This window comes from Cyrtonyx montezumae, unplaced genomic scaffold (genome assembly GCF_038088225.1).
Source record: "Cyrtonyx montezumae isolate F1298 unplaced genomic scaffold, pur_monq_1.0 scaffold_15, whole genome shotgun sequence".
NCBI lineage: Eukaryota > Metazoa > Chordata > Aves > Galliformes > Odontophoridae > Cyrtonyx > Cyrtonyx montezumae.
The window spans coordinates 1,344,346-1,371,585 of record NW_027071881.1 but is presented as its reverse complement, the minus strand read 5'-3'; the positions used below and the strand labels follow the sequence as shown (position 1 = coordinate 1,371,585).

Below are 27,240 nucleotides of genomic sequence, written 5' to 3'. Positions count from 1 at the left end.
ATTGATGGCAAAAACAGCCCTGTGCAGCTCACCTTGACCTCGATGAAGTCTGGCTTTCCGAGGGACACCAGGTCAGCGTAGGCTTTGAGCTCATCCACGTTCCAAGCTTTCACCAGCGTCAGCCTATAGACCGTGCGCTGTTGCTGGAAAAGTAAACAACAAAGGAAATTACATCAGCAACACTGACACAGGGATGATGATCCCATCTCCCACACAGATTCTAATAGGGGAAAAAAAAATCATCTGTTGATTCCAAGAAGGCAGAGGGTAAAACAAAGCAGATCCAGACCTGGAGCCACCTGAATTGTTGTCTGAAGCAGGCAGCTCTGCAGCTGTGAGCCAAGCCACATTCTGCTCTGCAGAGCCCCATCTTCTCTCTTTAAAATCCAGGCACTTCATTTCCACGGGAGCTTTTGCTTAATGGGAAAATAACCGGGAGGTTTCTCTTTGATTTGCTTCCCCAGGCATAATTCTCCCCAGAAGCTGCTCTGTGGCTGTTTTCTCTCCTCCAGCTGAGTTGCCTGGCTCGGCCACTGCTGGCCAGGCTGAATGAGAACAGTGAGAGGACTGCCTGCCCTGCCTGATAACTCTTCCAGCACACGAGGTACAATACTGCAGAAAAATGGCTCTCCTGTGGCCAGTTAATGCACAGTGTTTTATTGGAAGCACAAAGTGACCATTAAAAACCCCGACCAGGAAGCACTGGCAATGCCCTGTGCTTATGACCTGCTGTCATACAGAGTGCAGAGCGCAGCACCAGGAGCAAACACAGCACATGCAGTGCTGGCATCTACAGGAGCAGCACCATTCTTGTCCAGAGCCAGCTGAGCACTGCTACTCCTTGCCACACCACTGCCTCCTCAGGATGCCAGGGCACACTTCTTCCCATGCACAGCTCCAGACAGCACCCTGAGAGCTATTCCTGGGAGCTATTCCTGGGAGCTATTCCATGCTTCTATTCCTGGAATTAAGAGATTCCTTCAATTAAGAGTCTGATTTGGATGTTGGGGAAGCTCTTAACAGAGAGTGCTGAGGTGCTGGAACAGGCTGCCCAGAGAGGCTGTGGATGCCCCATCCATGGAGGTGTTCAAAACCAGGTTGGATGGAGCCCCGAGCAACCTGGTCTAGTACCAGATCTGGAGGCTGGTGGCCCTGCCTGTGGCTCAACTTCATGATCCTTGAGGTCCCTTCCAACCCAATCCATTCAATGATTCTATGATTCTGTGCATCCAGTCCTTGATTTAAGAGATTCTCTCTTATCTACTGCCTGTAAGGTGCCAGTGACACAAGGTTACCCCAAACCAACACCAGCTAGGGTAAGCACGCACACTACTCAGCTTACTCTGTTCTTTTTTTCAACTCAGAATAATGAGATCATAAGGACACCTGCTATCAAACAGCTTTTCATCACAAAACCCCATACCTTTACCTGCTTGCAGCATCCTACTGGCCGAGAGCAGATCACAGGCACTGAACTCAAGACTCTGTTAAAAACATACTCCAATGCCCTTCTCCAGCTCAAGGGCCTGCCCCAGATCCATCCCTGCTTTACTTCTCAGGGTGCCCATGACCTACAAGCAACCTGAGAACAGCAAAGGGCAAATCCTCAGGGTGTTGGGCATAGAGAGCTCAGGCCAGTGTGTGCTGAGTGCTCCCAATGCACCCACTGCCCATGGCCCAGTGTCCTCCCTCAAGCACTGGGAGACAAACAAACAGAGGATTGGATTCCTGAAAGGATCCAATGGTGTTTTGAGAAAAAAATGTAGTGTCTTTAAGGTAAGACTATGGAAGAGTAGCTTTAATTAAAGAACTAGTGAGAGAATGATTACTGAAGGTCAATTACGTGAATTGAAACAGCCTCTTCTTTACACATAGCTTATAAAAACACTGAGAAATGAGAGACTGCAAAAATAAATGCACAGATAGATTCATAGATTCATAGATACATTAGGTTGGAAAGGACCTACAAGATCATCTAGTCCAACCATCCTCCTATCACCATCCCTACCCACTGAACTACTAAATCAAATCCCTTAGCATCATTTACCTTCTAACAAGGAAAGGAGAGGGAAAATATTTAACAAGAGAACAACTGATGTGTGCAGGCCTGTCAATCACCTGATGTGATTAGGCACCCAATTAGACAAGAAATGTCTCCCCAAAGGTCAGCTCTCAGTGCTTAACAGACAGGCAGCAGTAAACGAAGTCCCACCCCAGCATCAGCCTTCAGAGCCTGCCAGCAGGCCCAGCCAACAGGGCCAGCCCCAAGGATCACGTCCCACTGCAGTCAGCACACCAAAGCCCAACACAACACAGAGTTTTCCAGCTGGTTATTTTAGTAGTAGGTCACCAACAGGACACGAGGGCTCAAGTTGTGCCAGGGGACATTCAGGTTGGATATTAGGAATAATTTATTCTCTGAAAAAGTGGTGCTGCAGTGGCACAGCTGCCCAGGTGTTCCAGAACTGTGATGTGGCACTGAGGGACATGGGCAGCAGGTATGGTGGAGGTGGGTTGAGATTGGACTTGGTGATCTTAGAGGACTTTTCCAACCTTTATGATTATATTTGGGGCTAAAATTAAAAGCAAATTTCTGGACATCTGTGTTGAGTATAGAAAGAAAACTCATTAAGGAGCAACTGGGGCTAATCCCTCCTGTTGCACCACTGATGCATCACTGGGGTGAGGAAAAACAGAACAGAAAGCCCTAATGACAGGGGAAATTAAATACAGGAAATCTTTTGTGGGAGGTGGTCAAAGTCTTACAAATCTGCTTGATCTTGGTGTAGCTGGCACTCATTATTGGGTGAATGTGAAGGCAACACACAGGTAATGGGATGCTGGAGACAGGACCGGGCAGAAACTGGTCACAAGTGCTGGAGCTGAGCAGAAAGAATATCATCAATATACTTATGCATAGCTCCAGCAGATTAATGAATGACACTGCCACTCCCTGTACCCGTGGGCAGGGAAATGTGCCAATGGCAACCACAGCCCATAGGTGGGGGACTGCCTGCAGCTCGGGAGCGAGCTGCTCACGTTCCCTGTCAAAACAGAACAGAAGCAATACATTTAAAAAGAAAATAACTGCAAGGCTTTTCTACTCAAACATGCATGAAATCAGCTTGCAGATTAACAAACACGGTTGTTAAAAAGGAAACAAATGCACTTGGTTCTTATCAGGCAATCCCGCACTTAGGGCTGTCACTGGGACCTTCCTGCACAGAGGAGGCTTGACACAGAACCACAGAACTGTAGAATAATATCCCGAGTTGGAAGGGACCCACAAAGACCACTGAATCCAACCCCTGGCCCCAAACACCACCACCACCCAAAACCCAAACCCTATGTCTGAGAGCACTGACCAACCACTCCTTGAGCTCCAGCAACTCAGGGCCGTGCTGCTCCTCACATGTCTTGTCCTCCAGACCCTTCCCCATCTCCATAGTCCTCCTCTGGACACTGTCTAATAGTTTCATGCCCTTTTCTTAATGGCAGAAGTGATGGATCAGAGGAACTGAGGGGCTAACGCTGCAAAGTAATCCTTACAAACACACAATCCTGTTTTACTAATGGATTATTTGTATTTGGTTGTACAATAGGACGCCAGGAGATTCTCTTAAGCACTAAAAACCCAGAAAGAAGAGCTTAAACTCTGAGAATTTAATGATCTAAAGCACCAGGATATAAATACTGCAACGCTTTCTGCCTCATGTTTCCAGGAAGAACAACTATTCGTTTAAGAATAGTCAGGGTAGAAGAAAGTTAATATAGCAAAAAACCTTGGGAACAGGGGGAAAGCTGAGAAGCCCAACACACAGATGGCCAAGGGCTGGAGCAGGGCAGCATTCTGCCAGGGGGTAGCAAAGTAAAGGGGATGCAAGAAGAAACAAGATTTGCTTGTAAAGAAATACCTAGTGCAGCTGGATCCTTCCAAGAGCAAGGGAAAGGGGAGATGGGCACAAGCAGAAGGACAGCAAATTGCACCACTGCCACGGCAGAGCAACAGCAGGTTCTTCCAAACTTTCTTCTGGTGAGGGCAGCACCTCACCAGTGAACAAACAATTCAGTGCTTCAGAGAATACTCCCTTTGGTCAGACACATACTGAACAATGAAAGGGATTGGGGCGGCAACAGGAAGCACGCACTATGGCTGAGCAGCATCAATACAGCAGAAGCTCTACCGACCTCCCTGCAGGCTGCAGTCAAGGGCTGATAACCAGCAATTCAGACCTTAATGAAGAACCAGGAGCATAGGGAAAAGAGCAGCCAGGTATGCTAAAACAAACCTATTCGGGGCTGGGGAAGTCAGAATAACTTGCAGAACGTAACACAATAAAAGCTTAGAGCACATCAAGGTGGCAGTGTGCTGCTGTGCCCACAGCATCCTGCTGCTCTGAGCCATTACACTAATCCAGCTGTGCAAATTGGGAGCATTCATCAGCAATTTTCAGCCTTTTCTTGGTGGAGATTGTGCCTGAAGAGCGTGCTCTACAAAGAGCTGATCTGAGAAAGGGAACACCTGAGTAACAGACTATTATAGGATTATTATTTTTGCAGTTAGGAACCTAATGAAGCTGCAGCCCTCTGCAAGGCAAGGCACTGGGCTCTGCTGTGTGGGACCTCCTCCTCTGTCTCTAGAGGAGTACAGCAAGGCCACTGTGAGCAGGGCACAGGGCATTTGCTGTCCAGCCTGCAGCTAAGGCTGGAGGAGTGGGGTCTGTAGCCCTCTGGGATGCCTGGGACCACTGCTGGGTCCCCGCAGGAACCCACTGAGGCTCTGTGCCCCAGGATCCCAGTGACGTGTGGCGGTCCCCAGGGGTCTGACCTGGGACCATTGCTCTTCAGCATCTTTATCAATGACACAGACAGTGGGGTCAAGATACAACAGAAGGAAGAGATGCAATCCAGAGAGACCTGGACAGGCTTGAAAAGTGGGTCCATGTGAACCGAATGAGGTTCAACAAAGCCAAGTGCTTGGTGCAGCCCTTAGGTTGGGCAATGCCAGTTATGAGTACAGACTGCAGGAAGAACTCCTTGAGGGCAGCCCTGTGGAGAAGAACTTGGGGCCCAGGTAAAGACTCAGCAATTTTACACAAATAAGCCTTTACATTACCAAACCTCTGCTCTGATTATCACAGCAGAATTCTCGAAAATACAACAGTGTTGGACTATATGTAGTAGTCAGTCCATCAAAGGCACCTTAACACATTACTGACCAAGAAATACCTTCAACCAAGGAAAACGCCAAGGACGCCCTTTGGTATGCAGCACATATGGCTGGCTGCCCCTCTCCCCACATCCTTCATTCTTTGGAGGACACACAGCAGCACACCGAGCAGGGGTACCACCACTTCTCAGTGCATTCTAAAACGATGTAGCAACGGTCATGCTCATATAACAGCATCCAGAAAGGTAAACAACAAAGGCCAGCTTGGCCTTCTGTGCCATAATGAACAGCTCACACACAGGAATGAAGAACCAACCTGGAGAAAAGCAGGATTTGCCCTTTAGGCAGTTCTCAGTGCCTTCTTCCCAACCTATCCTAAAAACCACTGCATCCCTTGAATACCAAAACAGGGCAGAAGGAACAAATACATGAAAGTTGTGGGAAAGATACTTACTAAAACAAAATAGTTCCTCAACTGGTTCTGAAGTCTAAAATCTTTTGTTTCATGCCCTGGTCCCTGTAGCATCAGTGCCCTGTGGCCCAGGCTCAAAGCAGCGCTGGGGCCAGCAGACCAACACAGCTCATTTCTCCATCCTGCCCAGGGCAGTCGAGACTCAGCTTGAGCCACCAAGACTGAGGTGGTTCCTTTTTCTTTTGAAGCCATCCTGAAATGTTTCTAGTCTTAAAAGCATTGTCTGTATGCACAGATTTTCCCTCCGGCCAAATCTCAAAGCCAAACTGCCCGGCACAGCTCAGAGCCCACGATGTGATGGCCTCCACTGTCCTAGGATATGTTAATAAAGGTTTTGCACGTCAGCTTGACAAAGTACTCCCTTCTTGCTTCAATAACCAAGAGAGATTTGGGAGCTTTTTTTACCCCTAAAAATCATTTATTTTTAATTCCCTCTTCAACATTCATCTTTTCATAGATCGAGTAACGTTATTCTTCATAAACCATCTGAGGTCCAAGCTTAGGGGGGAGAGGAAGAGGTGAGCATGCCGGCATGCTGCAGGGATGGATGCTTTGTGCACTGGGCAGGGAGATGGCAGCAGCAGGATTGACCCTATGGGACAGCAGGAGGAGGAGGCAAGAACCAATGGTGTAGTGCTATCATGCAAGATTCCCATTCTTACACCCTGGGTTTCCAGGGAGGTGGTGGGGTCACCGTCCCTGGAGGTGCTCCAGAGCTGTGGGGATGTGGCACTGAGGGACGTGGGCAGTGGGCACAGTGGGGGTGGACTGGGGCTGGACTCAGGCTGGACCTCAGTGATCTGATGATTCTGCAAGACCCTCACCTGGGCTCGTGGTCAGTTGCATCTGCTCTTTTAAAGGCACTGCTGAACACTCTCCTGTAGTTTAGAAATCAACACAAAAAATACAGTTTTGGTTTAGAATCTCCAGTTTACAGCCAGATATTGGAACACTTATATACCTCCCCTCAATACAAATTTCTAGCAATGGACTCTAAGACTTTACTGAATGTAAAGTCTATTTCCTCATCATAAAGCCTCATCAGAATAAATCCATATTTTGCAGCTAATGACACTCAAGCAGCAAAAGCAATATTGCTAATAGGAACACTGCTTTACCTAACTGCAAAAAGCAGGCTTGGGGGAGAAGAAATTATGGTGTAGGCTCTGAGCAAAAATTGCTCTTTCCCTCACCCAACTTCACAGACCCTTTGCAGGTATCAGAAGATAAAGAGAAAGCCACTTCAAAAGCCAGCTTCAGTTTCATTAATATTTCTATGTTCTTTGATGGAACTCTCAACGTGCAAGCTGCCTTCCCAGCGTGTTTTCAGAGCTTCCCAGCTGGCAAGGAGCAGCAAACAGCCCAGCAGCTGCCGGCACGTGCCACCCCACAGTGGGACCATCCGTCCTCCAGCCACTTGCTTTGCCTCCCGTGCTCAGGTTATGCAACGCCTTGCTAGGCAAGCATGTCCTGAATAAAGATATCAAAGCAATTTTCACACTTGGAAATTACTTGTCGCAGGGATGTGATCGGAAAAAAAAAAATCCCTGCAGCCAAGCATCTCTTCACCACATTCAGCAACACATCTTTATGCATAAAATCCACGAAGGATGAAAGATCCATAGCACAGCAAAAGGAAGGATGAAATGCCAGCACGCCCCAGATTTCAAAGCTCTCCAAAGCCTTCCAGTCCAGTCTGGAGACAGTGCAGGTTCAGAGAGCCAACAAGACAAATTCTGCCTCTCCCAGCCCCACCATGCTTCAGGAGAGCATCAGCAGGAAGAGACTCGGTGCCCTTGCAAGGATGGCAGACGAATCTATTATTTTTTTGGCAGCCAGGACCCTCCCCTTAAATAAAGGGCTCACCCCTTTGCTCAGGCTCATCCATCAGCACACCCATTCCTGAGCACTGTAAGGAGAGACGTCCTCCTAAAGTCACATTGCAAGCGCCTGTGAGTGTTCTGCCGGGCAGATTTGCACAGAAGAGGGTTTTTTTTTCCTTCAAAGATTAACTCAGCTCAGAGCACAGAAGTTTGCAGCTTCCTTTCCTCAGGCTAATACCATCACTGAAGTGAAAAAGTTGAATAGTTTATGCTGCGTAGGTATCTACGGAGACATACATTGCTGAGCATTAGCTATTAATACACCAGTTTAAAGCAAGCCAAGGCTTTGTCTTCATTGCTAAAAAAGGTGCGTTTTACCATGGAATAATTAGTGCATGAGCTACTCTGCTGTAAAACCAGAGCAAAGCTCACAATTCAACCTTACTGCTCAAAAAAGGAGAGTGCTCCACAGCAGCAGCTTCCTGGGTCCAGCACTGCTACCCCACATCTCCCTGCCCGAGCTCTCACAGCACAACAACAGTACAATTGTGCCATTATTCTGAAAGGCTGTTATCTGTCAGACACCACTTTCTTACTGTTCTACAGCCCTGAAAATAAAAACTCAAAAAGCTGCCGTCAGTAGTAAATAAAACACGAAAGTTGGGGTTCTGCTCTGCACCCTTACTGTGGAGAAATGAGTTAGTGTGGCTGTTCCCATGTGGTCATATAACAGCTTTTATTGAAAAAGATTTAAAATCCTGCCCTGAAATGAAAAGAAAACCCTGACGAGACACCAACAAGTGAGCAGGAGCTCCCGAGCCAGGCTTCAGACCAGCAGCAGCTTCAGACCAGCCCGCACACAGTGCACTGATGCATTGAGCATGGGGATAAGCAGCCCGGAATGGAAACCAGGGAGAGAAATAAATCACATTTCCCTCTTACCTTCCTGAATGAGCATCCTAAGTCATGCTGCTCTCAGTATTATTCTTCCTGTACTTGCCATCTATTGCTTGTAATCTACTTTATTGCTTCGTACTTTGGTAGTAATTCCTCAGTTTTAGTTTAAAATCTCTACAAATAAAGTCATACACAGTAACAGCTTTGTTCTGAGACCTGAGAATGTTTCGGAGTAAATCAGAACCATGACTGCCCCTTATCCATTTTCCACAGACTCACTTTTAATGCACTTACTCTTGTAAATCACCAGTGGCAATATTGCTGCGATTAATTATTGCTTTTTATTGCACCTAGAGCAGTTTCAAGGAGCTACGTGAAATTTATACCCAAGGAAAGAATGGATGCAGCACGACGTAACCTCAGATGAAACAGCATTAGGACCGACCGTATCGATTCATCAGCAGAAACCACGTGGAGCTCGCCATGAAGCAGACCACAGAGCCTGCAGGATTTCATTGCCTTGGGGAAGGAGCATGCTTAGCACTGAATATTCAGAAAAAGCATCAGCACAAGGTGGTGCCACTGCCTTCAAAAGGACAAAAGCCGGGAGCATGGCAGGGGCTGTCCTCCTGAAAGTGTGGTGCTGCAGTGGCACAGCTGCCCAGAGAGCAGTGGGGTCACCATCCCCGGAGTTGATCCAGACACATGGAGATGTGGCACAGGGGGACATGGTCAGTAAGCATGGTGGGGGTGGGATGAGGTTGGACTAGATGATCTTGGAGGTCTTTACTGACTTTAATGATCGTGTGATTCCATGAGTGGGCATGATGGGATGGACTGACGGTTGGACTTGGGGATCTCAGAGCTCTCTTTGCCAACCTTAATGATTTGGGGACTCTATGAGGCTGGAGCCACCCCACAGCTTTGCTTTACGCGCCTCCAAAGAGGCACATGTCCCACCTACAGCTCCACACTGCCGTGTCCCCCTGTCCCCACAGCTCACACCACAGGCTTGGTGCTGCTCTGTGCAGGGTGGTCCCAGCAAAGCATCGCTTCGAGCATCGCCTCTAAACACAGCTGCAGCCCTGGGGGTCAGGAGAAGGGTGCTATTAAAGCAGACTACAGGCAAGGAGGAAGGAGAAGAGACAAGAAGGGCAACTGGCCTCGAACAGCAACATGCACAACATCTTAACACAGAGAGAAAAAAACCTGAACGGTGCTGATCTGCACAAAGCAAATGAGGGAGAAGAACAGTTTAAAAAAAGGCCAACTTCAGCCAAATGCTTCGGGCTAAAGAATATACAAAACACTCACCAGCACACGGATCCAATGGAGGAATCCAACCTTCCCATGGCAGCTGCCAGGTGCTCCATACTTTTAAGCCATCCCAGCAGTTATTTATACATCCACACAGAGACTTGGATGCTTCATTACGGACCTCTGTGGTGTGAAATCTCAGCCAGGAAAACAATGTCCCCTAACATTTTGCAGGGCTTTAACAGAACGCTCCACAAAATCGGTGCTTTTTGCTCAGCAATGGGGGATGTGGGCAAGGAGAACAAACTGCATTCAAACAAATCCCATCACAATGATGGCTTAAGTTGGCAGTTGCAGGATAATGGAAAAGCAGAGGGCATCGTGGCTGTAATTCATGACATGGACATTGGCTGTCTCAAAACTAACCTGCAATGCAACTTGGAACAGTGATGAAAGCAGAGATTCATCTGCCACAGAACTGCAAGGACCTCACTTAAAAGCCACTCTCACCGTTGGTGAAGCAAAGGATTATATTTTTCTTGGGTGTTTTGTCCAAAAGAATTAAAAACAAAAGTGAATAATCTAAAAATAGAAGTGAAAGCCCCACCACAGTTTGCTGAAGATTCTGCCCATTCCATTGAATAAATAGCAACACAAGTGAGGAGCGTGAAATAGAATTTCTCTTACTGGGAGGGCATTCTTAGCAAGAAAGAAATCTTGTAAAACCTTAACTCAGGAGTTTACAACCTAAAATGACAGATGTAATGCAAAGGTAAGCAAGCCTTCAGCGTGTCAGCTGCCTTTTCTATTAGAACTCTGTTCTATTAGCAGGAGATGGGGGCTGACAGCACTCCTGCCTGATGCTGGGGCACAGAAGTGCCAGGAGTGAAAGGAGGATCACTCCCTACAGCTAAACTCCAGGAAAATTTGTGGAATATAGCCACTACAAAGAAGACAGTGGTATGTGAAGTCTTCGGTCCCAGCCCTATCCATTTCCAGCCCTACTGAAGTTGTTCCAGGCTCACAGCCAGCATCATGGTGCACACCATCAAGCCTGCAACCAGCAGGGCAGGCAACCTTCCTGCTTGCAAAGGGGCTGCCACTGCTACTCTGATGCTCTTGAGGCATCACACGGAGCTCTCACGTGCTCCTGTGTAGTGCACTGCTGTGCCCAGTTCACCTGGAACGCAGTACAGCTGTGTCACATCTGCACATCAGCTGTCCTCTCACAGATGCACCAGAAGCGGTGCACAGAGAATCAGAGGGATTTGCTCAGCTGGCAGGAGCTGGGTGGAGAGGAAAGAGAAGACCTTACGTAGGAGAAGCCATCCGAAGTCGCACCAAACTGGGGCCCTGCTGCACGGCCCATTCCTGCACACAGCTGCCTGAACGCAAGCCTTGGGCATGAGGTACCACCCCTCACCCCAAGTACCCCCTCCTCTCCTTGCCTCTGGTTTTAGAACTAGTTCAGGATGATTTACAGCGCATTTCATAGCAGATCCTCCAACAAACAGATGGGTGAGCAGCCAAGAGCTATTCTGGGATAATAACAAAGGGAGACCCCACCCAAATCATTCAGTGCAGTGATGGCATCTATTGCAGTTTGAAAAGGTTGAACTGCAAGGTTTGAGGGAAGCCAAGTTTGCCCATCACAAGGGCCTTCACTGCATGAGAAATGAGAAATAAATCACCTTTGATTTGCCAATTTGCTTTGACCTTTTACTAATTACCAGCTTTCCATATTTAAGTATGTACAAGACAATAAATCCCAGAAATTTATCTGAAAGGCACTCCAGCAACTCGGCAGCTTCCGAAGACTCTGACTCCATGTGGTGTAATTCCTGCATTTCCTACACTGGCAAATCTAACAGCACCTTCGTCCAAGGAGGAAACACAGAACTTGGCTCTCAAGTACACAACTTGCAAGTTAACAAGGCTCAGTGCGGGTGATGTCAATGGAATAAGGGATGGGGCACATGAACTGGGAGGTCACAGACTGCCCTGCTGATTACAGCATCCTTTAGGACAGTATTACACCTACCTGCCAGGATCCTGCCCCAAAAGAAGTGCAGGACCCACCATAGCTAACTTCTTTGGAGAGGATTTCTCATTCTCCAAAGCAATCTGTCCCCCTGGTTGGGTTCACCTCGCTGGGGCTCAGTGCTCTGTTTCCATAGAACCCATTTTCTCATTTGCATCAATTTTACACTCACTCTGAGATAACAGATCAGTCTTGAAGATGCTTTGTCAACTCGTCCCTCCTGAAATGTCAAATGAGTGGATTCAATGACCCAAACGAACACATCTGATCCACTGGAGCCATTGACATGTGGCTGGTGAGAAGAGGAATTCAGCAGTAATGTGTTCAGCTGAATGGAACATTACTCAGTGCTCTGCACAACCCCAGCCCATGGCATTAGGCCCAGCTACTTCAACTTTAGAGGCTGAGATTAAAAAAGTGCTTTAAAATAAACTGCAGATAATAACTTCATTTTGTGTAGATGCCACAAGCAGCATCTGAGACGCACTCTCTCCTTCTTAAGACTGCACAAAAACACATGCACTCTGCTTCTCCCTTGAGTGCTTTAAAGGACTATTGTCACGAGCAGAGATGAAAAAGTGAGAGGTCATCATCACTGAGGCTGCCAGGACAGCACTGGCTCCCAGTGCCAAGCCCCACAGAACAGAGTATCAACACAGACAAAATCCTTTAAAAACCAAGTGCCCAGCTCTCCCGCAGCCTCCAGGAAGAGTCTCAAGGCAAAAGAAAGATCCTGTTTAACCTTAAGGGTAGGAATTGTGAATGTATGCAGCCCCTCTGCAGCCCCTCTGCAGCTCTAGCTCTCCCTGGCAAGGAAGGAGCAGCCAAGCCAGGAGGGGCTGATGGGGAGAAAGGACAGGTTGCAAAGGGAAAACGGGGTCACCATCCCTGGAGATGTTAGGAACCGTGCAGATGTGACACTGAAGGACATGGTCAGTGGGCATGGTGGGGTGGGCCAGCAGCTGGACCAGATGATCCTACTGGTCTTTCCCAACCTTAATGATTCTGTGATTCTATCACAGGGCCCTGCAGCAGTGAGACAGTATGGACTGTGCTCCCACCTTAAGGCACCTTGCTTCCTCAACCAAGAGAGGACTTCGTCCTCTCTTCATAAGACATGGTAAAGCAACTTGGAAAATCATATCATTTTGATGATGGAGTGTGTTTGTGAACGTTTTCCCCTTTTCTTGCCTGCAAGCAAACTAAGAGATACTGGCGCAGACAGCTGAAGAAAGATTGCACTCCCTATGATGCCAAGAATCTCGCTGAAGCCTCATTTAGAGTACTGCTTGCACTGAGCTAAGCTGAAAGGAGGTGATGTATTTCAGACACCATAACTTAATATTAACACTGTACCTTCGTAACACTCGTTTCAAAAGGCTTACACCAGAAGTCTCATTAGCAAAACCATTAAAATAAGCACACAGCTGGTGGAGAGCATTTACTGTGCAGAAGAGTCAAATTCTTCTAAATTTATGGTGGTAAAATTGATTACTGACTCTAACATCTGTTGCAGATTTTGCATTTAAATTCTCCTTTAAAAGTCACCCAGCTCACACACCAGATCAGGCTCTACAAACCAGTTCTCCTCCCCACTAACCACAAATAATCTCCATTCAAATCAAACGTACTCTTCTCAAGAAGCAATCATCACTGCCATGTATTATACAACAAGCCCGACAACGTGCAACATTACAAAGGCATAACTTGATGTGTTTACATTGTGCTTGTAATCACACAGAAGCCAAGGGCAGCTCTGAAAGAAGGCACCTATTGGAAAAAACAAAGTCAACAGCACCAGATGCAAGCCTGAAATATTTAAACATGCAACTTGGTGTCATCACCCAGAACTGGAAAAGGAACTTCTTGTCAACAACGTGCAGAACTGGAAGCCAACACCATGAGGCATTTTATGTTTCGTGCCTCTCTCTGGATGTACCTCCTCTACCACCTTTGGGGAAGGAGGACACAGCCACAGGCTCCAAAATCCACAGAAGAGCAATGTTCTGCCAAGTGTGTGATATGCGGAGAGAAGCAGAGCTACAGAACTTTCCTTTGTTGGTCTTTTTTTAAGAAGGAAAGAAAAACCTTTGCTACACATTCCTCATGACCCTGTTTTTCCATAAAATCTTAATTCTCCTGAAGTAAAGAAAAGTGACAGCTTTGTTTTACCCAAGATCTAAGGCAAGAACAGCGTATGATGTATAAAGACAAGTCTGTACCTGACCTCCACAAAGTGCCAATAAGCCATTTCTTTTGTTCTCCTGTGACCCTCCTGGAAGGACGGGAAGGATAAGGTTCTGCTTCGTCATCACATCCTGCAGTGCCATAACATCTATTAACCTGAAGGTTTCTTTTCCCCCATTTGCTTTGTGTATGGCTCCAATCTGTTTAGAGAACATTGGCACCTGTCCTTTGAAAGTTAAAGCAGCTCAGTAGTGCCCACTTGGTGTCTGGCAGCACAGCAAGTACCTGAGGTACACTGTACTGAGCGGACAGGACAGGATTTATCATGATTAAGTCAAGAAGACACAGACAGATGAGGTGACACCATGTTAAGGTTGGAAGAGTGCTCATCCAGGTGCCAACAGGATCAGACCCCAGCACCAAGACCCATGTTTTTCTTCAGCAGTTACCTTACTTCTCAACCAGGTGGAAAATAAAACCACATGTTGCAGAGTGATGCTGAGCCACAAACAGGGCACGTTCTGCGGGTATGCCCAACACCAACTTTTCTCCAGTTGCTTTCAGCGTTCTCGTGTAGATGCTTCTGCAATCTGGGGTCACTGAATCTCCACTTCATTTACCAGCAACAGGGCATCTGTCTCAGTCACCAAACCTGCTGCTTGGGAAAACACCTGGTGATTGATAAGCAACACACACCACCATTTTCACATCTTGCTCAACCTGCTCTAATAACACCAAGGGTAACAGAGCACAAAGTCAAAAAAGAAATAGCAGCAGGCTTATGATGCATTTATCAGAGCTCAGTGTCAGCTCCTTATTCTCATCCTAAAGCAGTTTTTTGGCTAATGGCATCTTTGGGGAAAAAAACATCAGCTTGATAAGAAAACTCTGGGGTATGGGAAATATACTTCCTCCCTCTCAAGCTTCTGCAGCTTTGCTCTCAATTTCTACTAATTCCTCGTTTGGATACAGCATTACAAAGAAACAAAGGCTGGAAGAAATGATTTTCAGCACTGGAATACACCCTTCTGATCTGCAGGAGAGTATCCTTGGTGCCTCCTCCAACGGCTCGTCCATCACACCAAGGCACCTCGCGCGCGTTCGGATGAACTCAAAGCTGCCAGAGAATGACTGAGACCCTCAAACGTAGCACCTGGAAAGAGCCTGTTCTAAACTGCACAGAGCATCCTTCTTTTTCCTCTCAATTTCATCCAGAGGGCAGAAGATGCATGATGAGAAACAGACGGAGCCTTATGGGAACCTAGCTGCTGCTTAACGAATTTCTCTCTCAGGAAACATTTCTCAGCACAGAAAAGCCAACACGAGACCATCGCAGTGAGAATCGCTCCAGAAAGGAAAAAAACCTTCTCCAAAGAGCAGGGAACAAGGGCAGCATTTCTTGTTGCTTGCTACAGAAAGCAAAATCACGATAGTGTGCTTCTGTTCTTCCTGAACATGCCGTGCAAACACTGTGACAGCAGCAGCTATCACCAACAAGCTGCACACTGCTGGGAAAGCAGACCAGGAATGATCCTTCATCAGCCCCACACCAGCACTGCCACCACAGCCAGTACAGCCACAGCCTTCTGCTGCAGCTTTGCCCATTTCTATCCTTTTAAACAGATCAAGCCTGTGATTCTTATTAGCACTGACTCACATCAGCTGCAATGCTAGCCTGTCTCAATCCAGGGGGAATTATGTTGAACAAACCTGTTTTTCTGGTTTTTTTTGTCAGGCTATATGAAAATATTGAGCTCACATTTTGTTTCCAGATGTATTAGCATCACTTTCCCAACACATCGCAGCAGCACTTCACCGCCCGCTCGGAAACAGGAGCTGTACTCAGGAACAGCAGCTGATGCATCAGCTTTCAGGGCCCTTCATTCACCACAGTCCCACAGCACGGTGCTCAGCAGCACACGTGAACAAAGGGCAGTGCACTTTGGAGGAAAATAGTTGTTTCTGCCTAGAAGCAGCTTGAGATGATTTCTGGGTGCCACAAGCAACACTGAAGGACAAACTTACAAGCAGCAGCTTCTTGCTGCCTCCTCTGTGTAATGATGCAATGTGCAGCTGAGCCAGGGCTGGCAGAACAGCACACTGTCCACTGGAACAACTATAATAATTGGCTCTTGTGTTATCAGCACTTCAAGAACACTTCCAAGTGCAGTTGCTTTTAGGAGAAAACGCACCTGCTAGTTGAGCTGCTTTTTGCCTCCTCTTCACCTTGACCAACATATTTTTAGCTGTATGGACAGAGTTGCCAATACGTTCACCTTCAGCTCTCCACTAGGAAATTTCTGCCAATGAACAGCAAGGAATGAACCATCCCTACTTAGGGTCAAGAGAAGTGGGAGAGAAGTGATGGGCAAAATCAGCTTTCCAAAAGACTTCAACATTTTTGCCCTCGGTATTTTAGCACCTCTGCTTTTTCCACAGCGTCCTCCACTCAGAGAGCTTAACAAAAGGTTTATACCCAATTTCAGTCAGCTAAGAATCTGGCCTGAGATTTGGTCCAACAAGATCAGCTGGTACTTACAAACACGTTGATAAACCTACGTGCCTTTGCAGAAGTGTCACTCAGTTACATTGAGTCTTCTGGTTCTCCCAATGTAATTTGGCAGAAAATGGCTCAACATAGTCAGCTCAGAAGGCAGAAAATTTAATTCAACTGAAACAGTCTCTCTTGTCAGTTCATCTCAGCAGGGAGCATGTAAACTTCTGCCAAAACAGTAAAGAGAAGTGCTTGTTCCATCAGAGCACAGTATCAGTAACCAGGAGAAGGGAGGACACATTCACAAAGCACTTCTACTACTACTTCTTGGGACCATGAGTGATTCATTTCTTACAATTAAAACCTGTAACATGGTGGACTGAATTGTGAGCCAGTGGCAGTAGATGGGAATCCACGCCTTCAGGGCACCAGCTGGCTCTCAGACAGACACAGACTGCTGGCAGTGTAAAGGGATACCATCACAAATATGCTCAAACCCATTGGTTTGACTAAACCTTCCAGAAATGAGCAGAAGCATTGAGCTGTACGTAGCAGGAGGGCAACCAGAGCCCTCAACTTCAGCACACACATTTTCACCTCCTTTATGTACCTCAATTTCAAGGGAACCTACAAGAACCAGAACACGTGGATTTCTGACCTTCCAAGCTTCTCTGAACCTCCAGTCTTTCCCCAGCAGCCTGACTTCAGCATCAGAGTTTCATTAGAAAATCCGTCCTTTTTTGAACTCGTCATCTCTTATCTTATAGTCTTATCTTACATTCACATCTTGTGTTCATTTTACATCCATCCTTTTAAACTCACAGCAAACTTCACTGTCCCATTTGACACATACTGCTTTCCCAGTGATGAAATTTCTTCTCTCATAGGAAACTGATCGAGCTTACTGAACTCCTTCATCTTTTGTACATAAGATAGATAACATGTTCCAGCACACCTGGGGCCCACTCTGCCGTCTACCTTTAGCCATTCTACTTTTGTCCTGAGTAGGTAACATGCAAAAGGAGGGGAAAAAGAAAATATTCATAACCAGGTACCTTTTCAGACAAGGCCTTCAAGCTGTCCAGAAACCTCTGCCAGAAATCTTTGAAGAGAGGTCTATCAATTCTCTTCAGGCTTTCCTTGGTGCTGGCGTCCACGCTGACGTAAAGCTGCGTGACGGGCTCCAAGTTTCTTAGCAAGAGAAAGGAGAAGGAGATGGTTATTTTCTGACACTACTGAACTACATTTTTATCTTTTTTTCTTTTTTTTTTAGCCCCTAGGGTCAGAAACCATGAGGCCAAGTCAATTCCAAGCCACGCTATTCACCTAGCCTGTGGAAAAATAAACTCGTCCAGCAGAAAGACAACCTTAATTCAGCCCAGTTCCACTGCTGCACATGATGAACTGTCTTGATCTGCAGTTGGCCTCATCTGCCAAATGAGTTTTTTGAAGGAAAACCAAAGCTCTTTAAAAACATCAAACAAATCCCAGCCTCCCCACGGTGCTCTCCTTCCACTTCCAGGACTCTCATTCCATATCAACAGCGTCCAGTTGCACAGCGCTGGTGAAAGCAGCGTCTGTGCGCCCAGCACAGATGGAACCTCCTCTGCTGCGCAAAGAATGTGGGTCAAGCCCAACCCACCCCCAAACCCAAGGGCAGAAAGGAGAATGAGCAACGCTGAGGTCTGTTAGTAGAGGGATTACGAAGGGCAAAAAAAGGAAGAAACCAAAGCAATCTCCTTTGCCAAACAGAGCTGATAACGGCTGTGGTGTAACACATTCGTTCCTCGTCATCCGGAGGGAGAGGGGATGGCAGCCTCCAGACTGTGCCCCAAAACTCCACCTCACAGCAGGTTTGGGACAACATTTTGCAAGCAGTTTTTGTGAAGGCTGTTAATGAGCAGGCTACGGACTCAGGCTGATTTGCTTCTTTAGAAGATAAGAAATTAGCAGCTATTGTTCAGCTGCCAAACAATGCCATCTAAAAATACACCAAGTCCACCGCTGTCCCCAGAGGTGACAAGATGACAGGAATTGTCCAGAATGAGACAGAACACAGCTGTTGGCAGCCACCAAACCCAACCACTCAATGTGAATACTCAAACAACCCACACAAACATGTAACCCACCTCAGTATGTATTTAGACAGAGGACAGCTCAGAACAAATGTGACATTTTGGGTTAAAAAACCCATTTTGTCGACACATGAGTCCGGCCTAGCAGCTCCAAAATGACTGAGTGTTGTAGCTGTAAGAGGATTGAAGCATTAAAGCACAAAGAACACGGCCAAAACGCTCATCTTTCCTTAATGCTGGAGTGGCCTAATTAAAAGAGAACCCACTGAAGAAGGAACAAGGGTTTTTCAAAACATGAGCTGAAAAAGTCATCTCTTCTGTAGAGAGATGCATCCTAAGGGCTGGCAAGGGGCAGCAGGCTCAGCACTGCAGAGGACAAGAGAACTTCTTAATCTCCCTTCAGGAGATGTCAGCATGGGACCTCTGCCCCACACAGCCCGCAGGGCTCCTCATGGCTGGGCACCAGCATGGCTTCATACACACCAACACCAAACAGGGGGAAGGAGAAAGAACAACTGAGGTGCAGCCATTGCCAGGCAGAAAAGAACAATCTGAGCTTCCCAGAAAGCAAATGAATTTCATAATGAATGGGAAGCCAAGCTGCCCACTGCTAGGATGGACTTTCCAAAGCTTCTCCTTAATTCAGGGCTGTAACTTGCACACTACAACGACCAAAGACAGCTGAGATCCAGGAGACCACTTTAAAATTCACAGCATTAGCACATGTGAGATGAATGCAGAACTCACAACTGCAGTGTAGCACAACCAAGGAGCAATAAGCTGACTTCAGACACCAGCCATGGCACGGCTTTACAAGCAGGAGACAGCACACAGGGCAGCTAATGATACAAGAAAACAGGAACATCCATACAGTAAGCAAATACTCATTTTTATGAGCAATAATGAGCGCCCGCTCATTATTATTAATGATGCTTATAAATGCAGACATGTTGAGGTGAGCATTCTTGTTTGCAGCCAATAACCAGAAACAGGGAAGAGGACAAGAGCCAGGTAGAGTTCAATGAGCTTGCACACAATGTTTTGCTTTATCCGACTGCAGGCAGATGAAGCTGCAGTCCACGTGTGAAGGAGGAAGAGGAGAAGAGGAAGGCCCGGGAAGTACCACCCTGGAGCCCCAGGAGTCCTCCCAAGCCCACTGAACCCTCCAGGCATGCCCTGAGGTCACGCCACTTATTTCAGGATCCACTTTTACACTACACTTCCCCTTTGCTGACAACAGGAAACCAAACTTGGTGCACACTTCAGCTCTGCTATGAGGCAAGTCATGTGCTTTGCTTAGCCACAGATCAGTCGCAATTTTCAGTGACACCAAGACTTGCATTTTATCACTTTTTTAGTTTCTTTTTAACAACAATCAGCAGATCCTAAGAGATACAGCTTCAAAATATACTATGCTCTTCTTCTAAAAGGCTATTTTTAGGAGGGAGCAATTTCTGTCGATCAGGCACATAATACACGACTTAAAGTAAGTTGATTACACAATTATTCAATCATTTGGAATGCCTTTGTAGTGTATAATTACTCACTCAAAAATTGCATGCCCTTCCCCCCTCACTGCCATATTCAGACGACAAGAAGGAAGGGAAAAGGAAGCTCTCCAAGTGCTAGCATGGGAAGGCAGTGAGCTGAAATAGGCTGAGCTGCAAACAGCCTGCACACAGTGCATCTACTCATTCAGCAAACTGCAGGGCTGGACTTTGGCAGGACCACGAGCTGATGGTGCTCAGATGAGCTCCCCAGCCATCTTGCAGTGTAAGGGTATTCTATTTCCTTGCTTCAGTTGGATAAAAGCAGCGTGGTAGCTGAACAGCCATCAGAACCAGCAGTTCTTTGTAAAATAACACCTCCAGGAGTGCACTGAGGTGTTGTGGACGTTCAGCACAAGTCCCTCTGCTGCCACTTCTACAGGTGAGGGTGATGTGGCACTGAGCTTTGCCCCTGCACTGAACTGCATCCTGGGTCCTGCCACAGAGACTGAGCTAGGCAGATCCACAGCCCAGAGGGAGAGAGAAACAGACGAGAGAGAACAGAGGGAGAAATGTTTGCAGGTGGAAATCCAGCAGCTGCTGGGTGAGACCATTTCACTGTCAGCACTCACGCAGAGCTGAGTGACGAATGACAAAACGGCATCAGAGCACAGGTCAGCTCTGACATGCCGTGTGACAGCTTCTCACCTGATCTCCTCTGGGAACTGTGCGTTGGTAACAAGGAAGCTGGAGATGCCACGCTGGTGCAGGAGCCGCAGGAAGCGGTTGATGTCGGGGTACATGATGGGCTCTCCCACCAGTGAGAGCGCACAGTGCTTTGCCGTCATCGCCTCCTCGAAGCGCTCTGCTCTCACTCCTGTCACTCCTGCAAAGAGAGAGTATGGGTGGAAATTACACACAGCATCCACCCAGTTGTGTTTGAATCTGAAAGATAAAGATCCAGAGGAGGCCACGAGGGTGCTCGGAGGGCTGGAGCACCTCTCCTATGGAGACAGGTTGAGAACTCGGGGTGCTCCACCTGGAGAAGGCTCATAGAAGTGAGACCTCATTGGGGCCTTCCAGTACTTAAGGGAAACTTACACACAGGAGGGAGAGTAACTTGTTACATGGTCTGATTGTGAAAGGACAAGTGGAAATGACTTTAAACTAAAAGAAGAGAGATTTAGATTAGACACGGGGAAGAAATTCTTCACCCAGAGGTGGTGAGGTGCTGGCACTGCCACCCAAAGCTGTGGGTGTCCCATCCCTGGAGGGCCACAGATGGGCAGCCTGTGCTGCGGGGCACCCAGCCCACACAGGGGTTGGAACTGGATGGGCTTTGAGTTACTTCCAACCCAACCACTCTGCAGTTCTAAGGTAAAATATACCCTGGCGCCAGGTAGAGCACCATGGAGCCATCCTATACCAAAGGAGACAGCAGGCTGTGGCTAGAGAGACCCAACCCGTCCCTGCGGGAGCATGCACAGCAGTGCAGAGCCAGGCACATGAGGCTCGGGGCTCAGTTACCTGTCACAAACCACTCCAGTGACATCTGAGTCAAACTTCCCCTTGCTAAGATCTCTGTAACACTGGCTAGACACTGAGTCAAAAACAGGAGCAAGCTCAATGCCACTCCCAGCAGGCATTTACAGAAGTGACACCACGTTCTGTTTCTCTGCCCTGCCAATCAGCCACCCCATGAGAACAAAGCCCACAGAGGAGCTAGGCACAGCTCAGCCATCAGGCCTGGATCTGCTGGGTACAACCCAGAGGACGTGCCCCAAAGAACACCCACACGTGAGTAGCAGGAGAAATTTCAAAGAGAAAAACAGGGAATCCAATTGCAGCATCCTCACGAAGGTGAGGATCTGTGTGTTTAGCAGATCTGAGCTGCAATTATTCCACCCATGAGCGGGCAGGGGAGAGGGAAGGCTGCTCCATCCGTACCCAGCTATGTGCTCATGAGCCCATGTGAAGCCACCCAACTACAAGCAAGCTTTTGTTCCAGATGTGTCACATCCCATTTCCTCAGCATGCCTTGATGGACTTGTACTACATCTGAGGTTTTGGGATGGGGGTTGGTCTGCTTTAAGACGCGAAGACTGAAGTTTGAAAGCAGGTCCTCAGCTCACCTCCCGTTGCCTAGATGCTGGAGCTCAAGCAGCACATAAAATTACATGCTATGCTGCAAAGCCTTGATAAAAAAAAGAGGTGTTGGTGGATATTGCTTCAGCCTCACGCAGAAAAGCTGGTTGGTGATCAGAGTGAAGCATGGTGCATTTAAACCAGCTCTGTCCTGAATAGGGACAGGACTAATGGCTGTGCTGCAGCAACCTGACAGCACCAAATGAGAGCTTTATTGGGAACTTATTGGGAAAGAAAGGAGTGTCTCAGCCACACACAGAGATGAAAGGACCGACTTTTGTTTTCCTAGAGCTACTGTGGCTCGTTTGGGGAATTAAATTCCCTCTGTCTCAGCATCTGGCAGCAGGACTACAGTAATTACAGTGCCAGCTTTGGAAGAAAAATTCCAACGTCACAAAGTTCGAGAGGAACTTTCTCAAAACAGTTTACATCACACTGGCACATACAGAAAACACACTGCAGATGAGGGCAAGGGTTTTATATGCAATCATTTGCCCACATAAATCACAAGCTAGACAGGAGCAAAGCAAACAGGATTAGTGGGTATTGCTGCCTCCAGCTGCTATCCTACTAGTGCACATGGATCAGGGAATGAAAAGCATGGCCCAGCACAGCTGCTGCACAGGCTGCTGGCTGTGAGTGTCCCTCTGCAACTTCCCATGCCTGAAGTGCAAGGAACACTAGTGTAGCAGCATGCACAGATGTTTCCAGATCTAACTTTAAGACCCCAGTGGGAATTGCTCAGAGCACACCTCCTCCTGTAAGCCCGCAAGATTTCCTCGTCCAGGTCATGTGTTTGAGTTTCTTTGTTCATTTTTCCCCCAGCCACAGCAGGGCAGTGCTGTCAGACATCCACTCTCTTATTTCTGAATTATGTTTCCACTCCGTGCTCGCCCTTCACAAGGGCAGAGACACACAGTCCCTACCTACAAAACGTATCCATCAAACAAACTGCTTCACACCTTCCCACCTCCACTCCCTGTCAGGAAGATGTCTCTCCAACAGTTCGTTAAGAGAGTTATGTGACATTAACTATGGATTTGTCTAGCTCCTGTTTTTGACTCAGTTTGTCTGACCATATGAATATGGTTTATTACATTAAACATGTATAAACCATGGCAAATGTCAGAAGAGGAGGAAACACACCATTAGAAGCACACAGTGAGGTTCCTGCAGGGCACAGGCTGCCCTCTGGTTGTACTCCCACAACTCCTGGCCCAGGTAACTGCTAGGAAGCACTTCAGGGAATATTTGGCAATTGGTTTAATGGAAAATAAGTTCCAGAAGAGAAAATAGGACTGTCTTTATAGAATTCTTGATGCTTTAGGAATAGTTTCTGCCAAATGGCTGTGGAATCTTTCCTCCCATCCAACCCTTTTTGTGAAGTGCAGTAAGGGGAGAATCAGAACTGCAGAACCATGGAGGTCAGAAGGGATCTCTGGAGATTCCCCTGCTAAGGCAGGCACCCGGCAGTAGGGAATGCTGCCAATTGCTATTGCATCCAAACTGGAACAGGCAAAAAAGTGTCTAAATTTCAGAAAGTGACAACAGTTCACCGAAGATGGATTAATGTGGAGACAGTAAATGTGCAATTTTTATTTTCCCAAATACATCACTGCTCCAAACAAAAATCACAGTCTCAAAATTACAGGGGTTAGAATGGACCTCAGGAGATCATTGAGTCCAACCCTCCTGCTAAAGCAGGTATCCTACCGCAGGTCACACAGGTCAGTGTTCAGACAGCTCCTGGTTATCTCCATAAATGAGACTCCACCACCTCTCCAGGCAGCCTGCTCCAGTGCTCCATCACCCTCACCATAAAGAAGTTCTTTCAGCTTTATATGGAACTGCCTATGATGAAGTTTTAGGCCACGATGGAGGGTGATGGAGGCATGGGTTGGTGCTCAAACACAGCCACAGACTGTGAGGTCAGCAGTCAAAGGGATGGGACGTCAGTAAGAGATGGTTGTAACTTCGCTGACCCTTGTGTATAAACTTGGGCACTGGCAGAGTCCAGCATGGACTTGTGCCTGGACTTCAGCTGAGCATATCTGTGAGTCTGAATGAGCTATCACATAGCAACATGAGTCTGCTGCCTGCTGAGCCACAGCAGGTGAGTCTCCTGCCAGCATATGGTGATCAGGACACCTTCACACAGAGCTTTCCACTTCAGGCTAAACTGTCCCTGTGTTGAGCCCAACAGTCAGGTTTCCCAGGGTTCTGTTGATGCAGAGCCTTGCTGCTCAGTGTGCTCCACACCCTCTCTAAATTAGGAGTGCCTGCAACAGGGCTGAGTGTGCATTCAGTCTCACCATCCATTCATGGAGATGTACCACATGGGCTCCTGGATCAACACCTGAATTGCCCTGCTTGTTGTCAGCCACCAACCAGACCTGAAACTATTAAGCATGACCCCTTCAGCCTCCCCAGACACTTTCAACTCATTTAAGAGCCTGGCTGATGGGAGCAACCCAGCCCGCAGCACTGCATGCACACAGCAGTACAGCTGGGTCTCCTGGCCGCCCTCCCTGCAGCTCAGAACAGGAGCTCCCAGGGATCCAAGACTCTGAGATGATGCAAACCAGCCCGTGAGCAGCACAGCTCGTCAGGCCCCAGCTCCAGTTATTTTTCTGCCTATTGCATAAGACCAATGAATGAGGCAGAGCAACGCTGCTTCACTGACACAACTTTTCTCGCCTGTCACATTTTTAAGCCATTGGGTTTTCTTTGTGCACAGCCAACATAAACAAACGGGTTCCCAAAATGACAGCCAAGGCTCCCCTTGCACTTTTAATGGATGCTCCATTTCACTCCTGCTGCTCACACAGCCTCTGCTGTCAATTAGGAGGAGCAGAGTTCTAGACCTGTCCTGCCAAGCTGGCCTGCACGCTGAGCACAGGGCTGACCTTGGCAGAGTGACCGAGCTCACTGCACACTTGGGGAGAAAAGAAAAAAGCAAACATTTCTACATATACAGCTGAAGAGTGAATAAATGAACTCATGAGGATTTGATAATGGAAGCAAAACACAGTAATTTGTAGATTAGCAAACAACTGCAGCTTCAGTTGCACGCAAATCCACGGAATCATTCTGAAAAACAACAACAACCTGAATGCTACTGCTCACTTATTAATGAGGAAAAACTAGAAGCTTCAGAGGTAACAAAAACTCCCAGTGGAATAACGCTGGGCAATATACTTATTTCTGTCAGGCATCAACCCCTCTTGCCTTCTGCCTGCTCTAAATTTGATATAAGTACAATAAAATCACTAGGCAAAAAAGCCTAAAATCATCTAGGCAAGCTTCAACTGCTGTGGAAGCCTCGGGGCACACAGAGGGACACGATGTCACAGCTACCACCATGCACAGGAGGCAACCCCGGTCTGCTCCCTCAAGGCAGTAGACACTCAACAGCTGACTCACGTTGTAACAACAAAAACAAGGCAGAACTTTTCTAAAGCCAAGCAATAATCATGCCCTCAAGGCTTCCTACCTTCTGAGATTACAGATCTTACGTCCTGCAGGTGACCAGGATGCTCTGATCTGAGCTCTGAAGGTGCTTCTAACTGTTTATCTTCCAAAAGCACTGCTGATGGGAAGAGAATTTACCTTTGAACTCCTTGATCATGTTCCGATGATTCTCAAGAGCTTCCCTCAAGATCATCTCAGGTTGGTCCATTTTCCACCGCCACTCCGTGCCCACAGGATTTGTATGATGTCTGGAGGAAAAAGAGACCAGAGTGACTCACTGCAGCTTGCACAAACCCATCTGTCACCCTGTGGACACTGGCACTGTTACATAAAATTAAAAGCAGCAGTAAAATCTCAGCAGGATCCTGCTTCTGACAACTCTCAGATGTAATTGCTGAACACCACTCACATCCCTCTGCTCCCAGACTCTGGTCTCCCCAGGAAGAAGAGCAAACATTGCAGCCCATTATCAACATTGTGCGTCTATTCGTAATCGTGGGTAAAAGGTTTATGAGAAGTCAGATGACATTCTGCAGGAGAAGAGGTCTTCTCAGGAAGACATCTTCAAGGAAAGAAAAATCAGCTCTACCTCTTTTTCTAACAACAGCTACATGAAGCACTCAAAAAGGAAGATCCTAAGCCCTTCTTAGTTCCATTCTGGAGCTACCAACTACAACCTCAAGTAGGAAAAGATTTATTTCTAAGCCAATCCCTGGTGAACATTCCAGCAACAAGACAGATGAGGGCAGGCTGCTCAGTGGGGAGGGAGCCAGCAGCATGCCAGAGTTGTGTCTCTGGTGGATGTGGTTGGACTCCCAGCTTTCCTCAGCAAGGGTTCCCATCGTTTCTGAGATGTGCCAGCTACCCAGTTACTGACATTCAAATGCAGACAGATTGCAGGGATAGAAACCACCTCACGATCCTTCTGAGGAACAGCTGTGTCAAACAGGGTTTGGAAGCCAATTCTGCCTATGCAAAAAGCACCACCATACTCACATTTTGCTTTCCTCAAAAACACAGAAAGCCCACACAGGGAAATCCACCACCCAAATGCCTGGAAGATATCTGAAGCTTCTCATTCTTTTATTCTTTGTCATGAGAGGGTATCACCACGCCATTAATAGCCACCTGGATGAACCTAATCTACACCAGCAAAGGAAATCCCCCAAAGCAGAGCACTACCAGCATGCTTGTACTGGACACCTTCAGCCCTAGGTCAGTCTGCGCACGAGCACGGACCTCTCCCTGGAGAGGGGAATTTCAGAGAATCATTAGGTTTGGAAAAGACCTCCAAGATCCCCAAGGCCAACCCCACATCCCTCAATGCCACATCCCCATGGTTCTGGAACACTTCCAGGGACAGTGACCCCATCACACCCTGAGTAGCTGTGCCAATGCATCACTCTTTCTGAGAATAAATGTTTCCTAATATCCAACCTGACTGGTTTCAGTACCTCCTGGAGACTACCAAGACTCCCACCAATTTCTCCAAGTTATTAAAACCTGCAGTTCCACACTTGCCCTGTGCTAAGGCAGATTACAGACCCAAAATCAACAAAACCAATCTTTGCAAGCACCTCTTCGTCCACTGGGAGAGCAAAGACTCAAATACTGCTCTCACACTACTTTACCATCTCAAAGATCCTTCAAGCTACAGCAGCCTTCCTCTCTAAATTCTTTATTTGCTGCCAACATGGAAAATTTTCTGAATACCAACTATA

The 27,240-nt window shown here is 47.3% G+C and overlaps 1 protein-coding gene across 2 annotated transcripts in view; it reads right to left on the bottom strand.

The window, feature by feature from the left end:
• TYW1B (tRNA-yW synthesizing protein 1 homolog B) overlaps nt 1-27,240 on the bottom strand; it is a 74,525-nt gene that overhangs the window by 15,903 nt on the left and 31,382 nt on the right. For both annotated transcript variants that reach the window (XM_065731690.1, XM_065731693.1), the window contains 4 exons: nt 25,658-25,767; nt 20,612-20,789; nt 17,397-17,532; nt 33-143 (listed from right to left, as the gene is read on the bottom strand). In XM_065731690.1, coding sequence (XP_065587762.1) covers nt 33-143; nt 17,397-17,532; nt 20,612-20,789; nt 25,658-25,767 — 535 coding nt within the window. The remainder of the gene's footprint in view (nt 1-32; nt 144-17,396; nt 17,533-20,611; nt 20,790-25,657; nt 25,768-27,240) is intronic.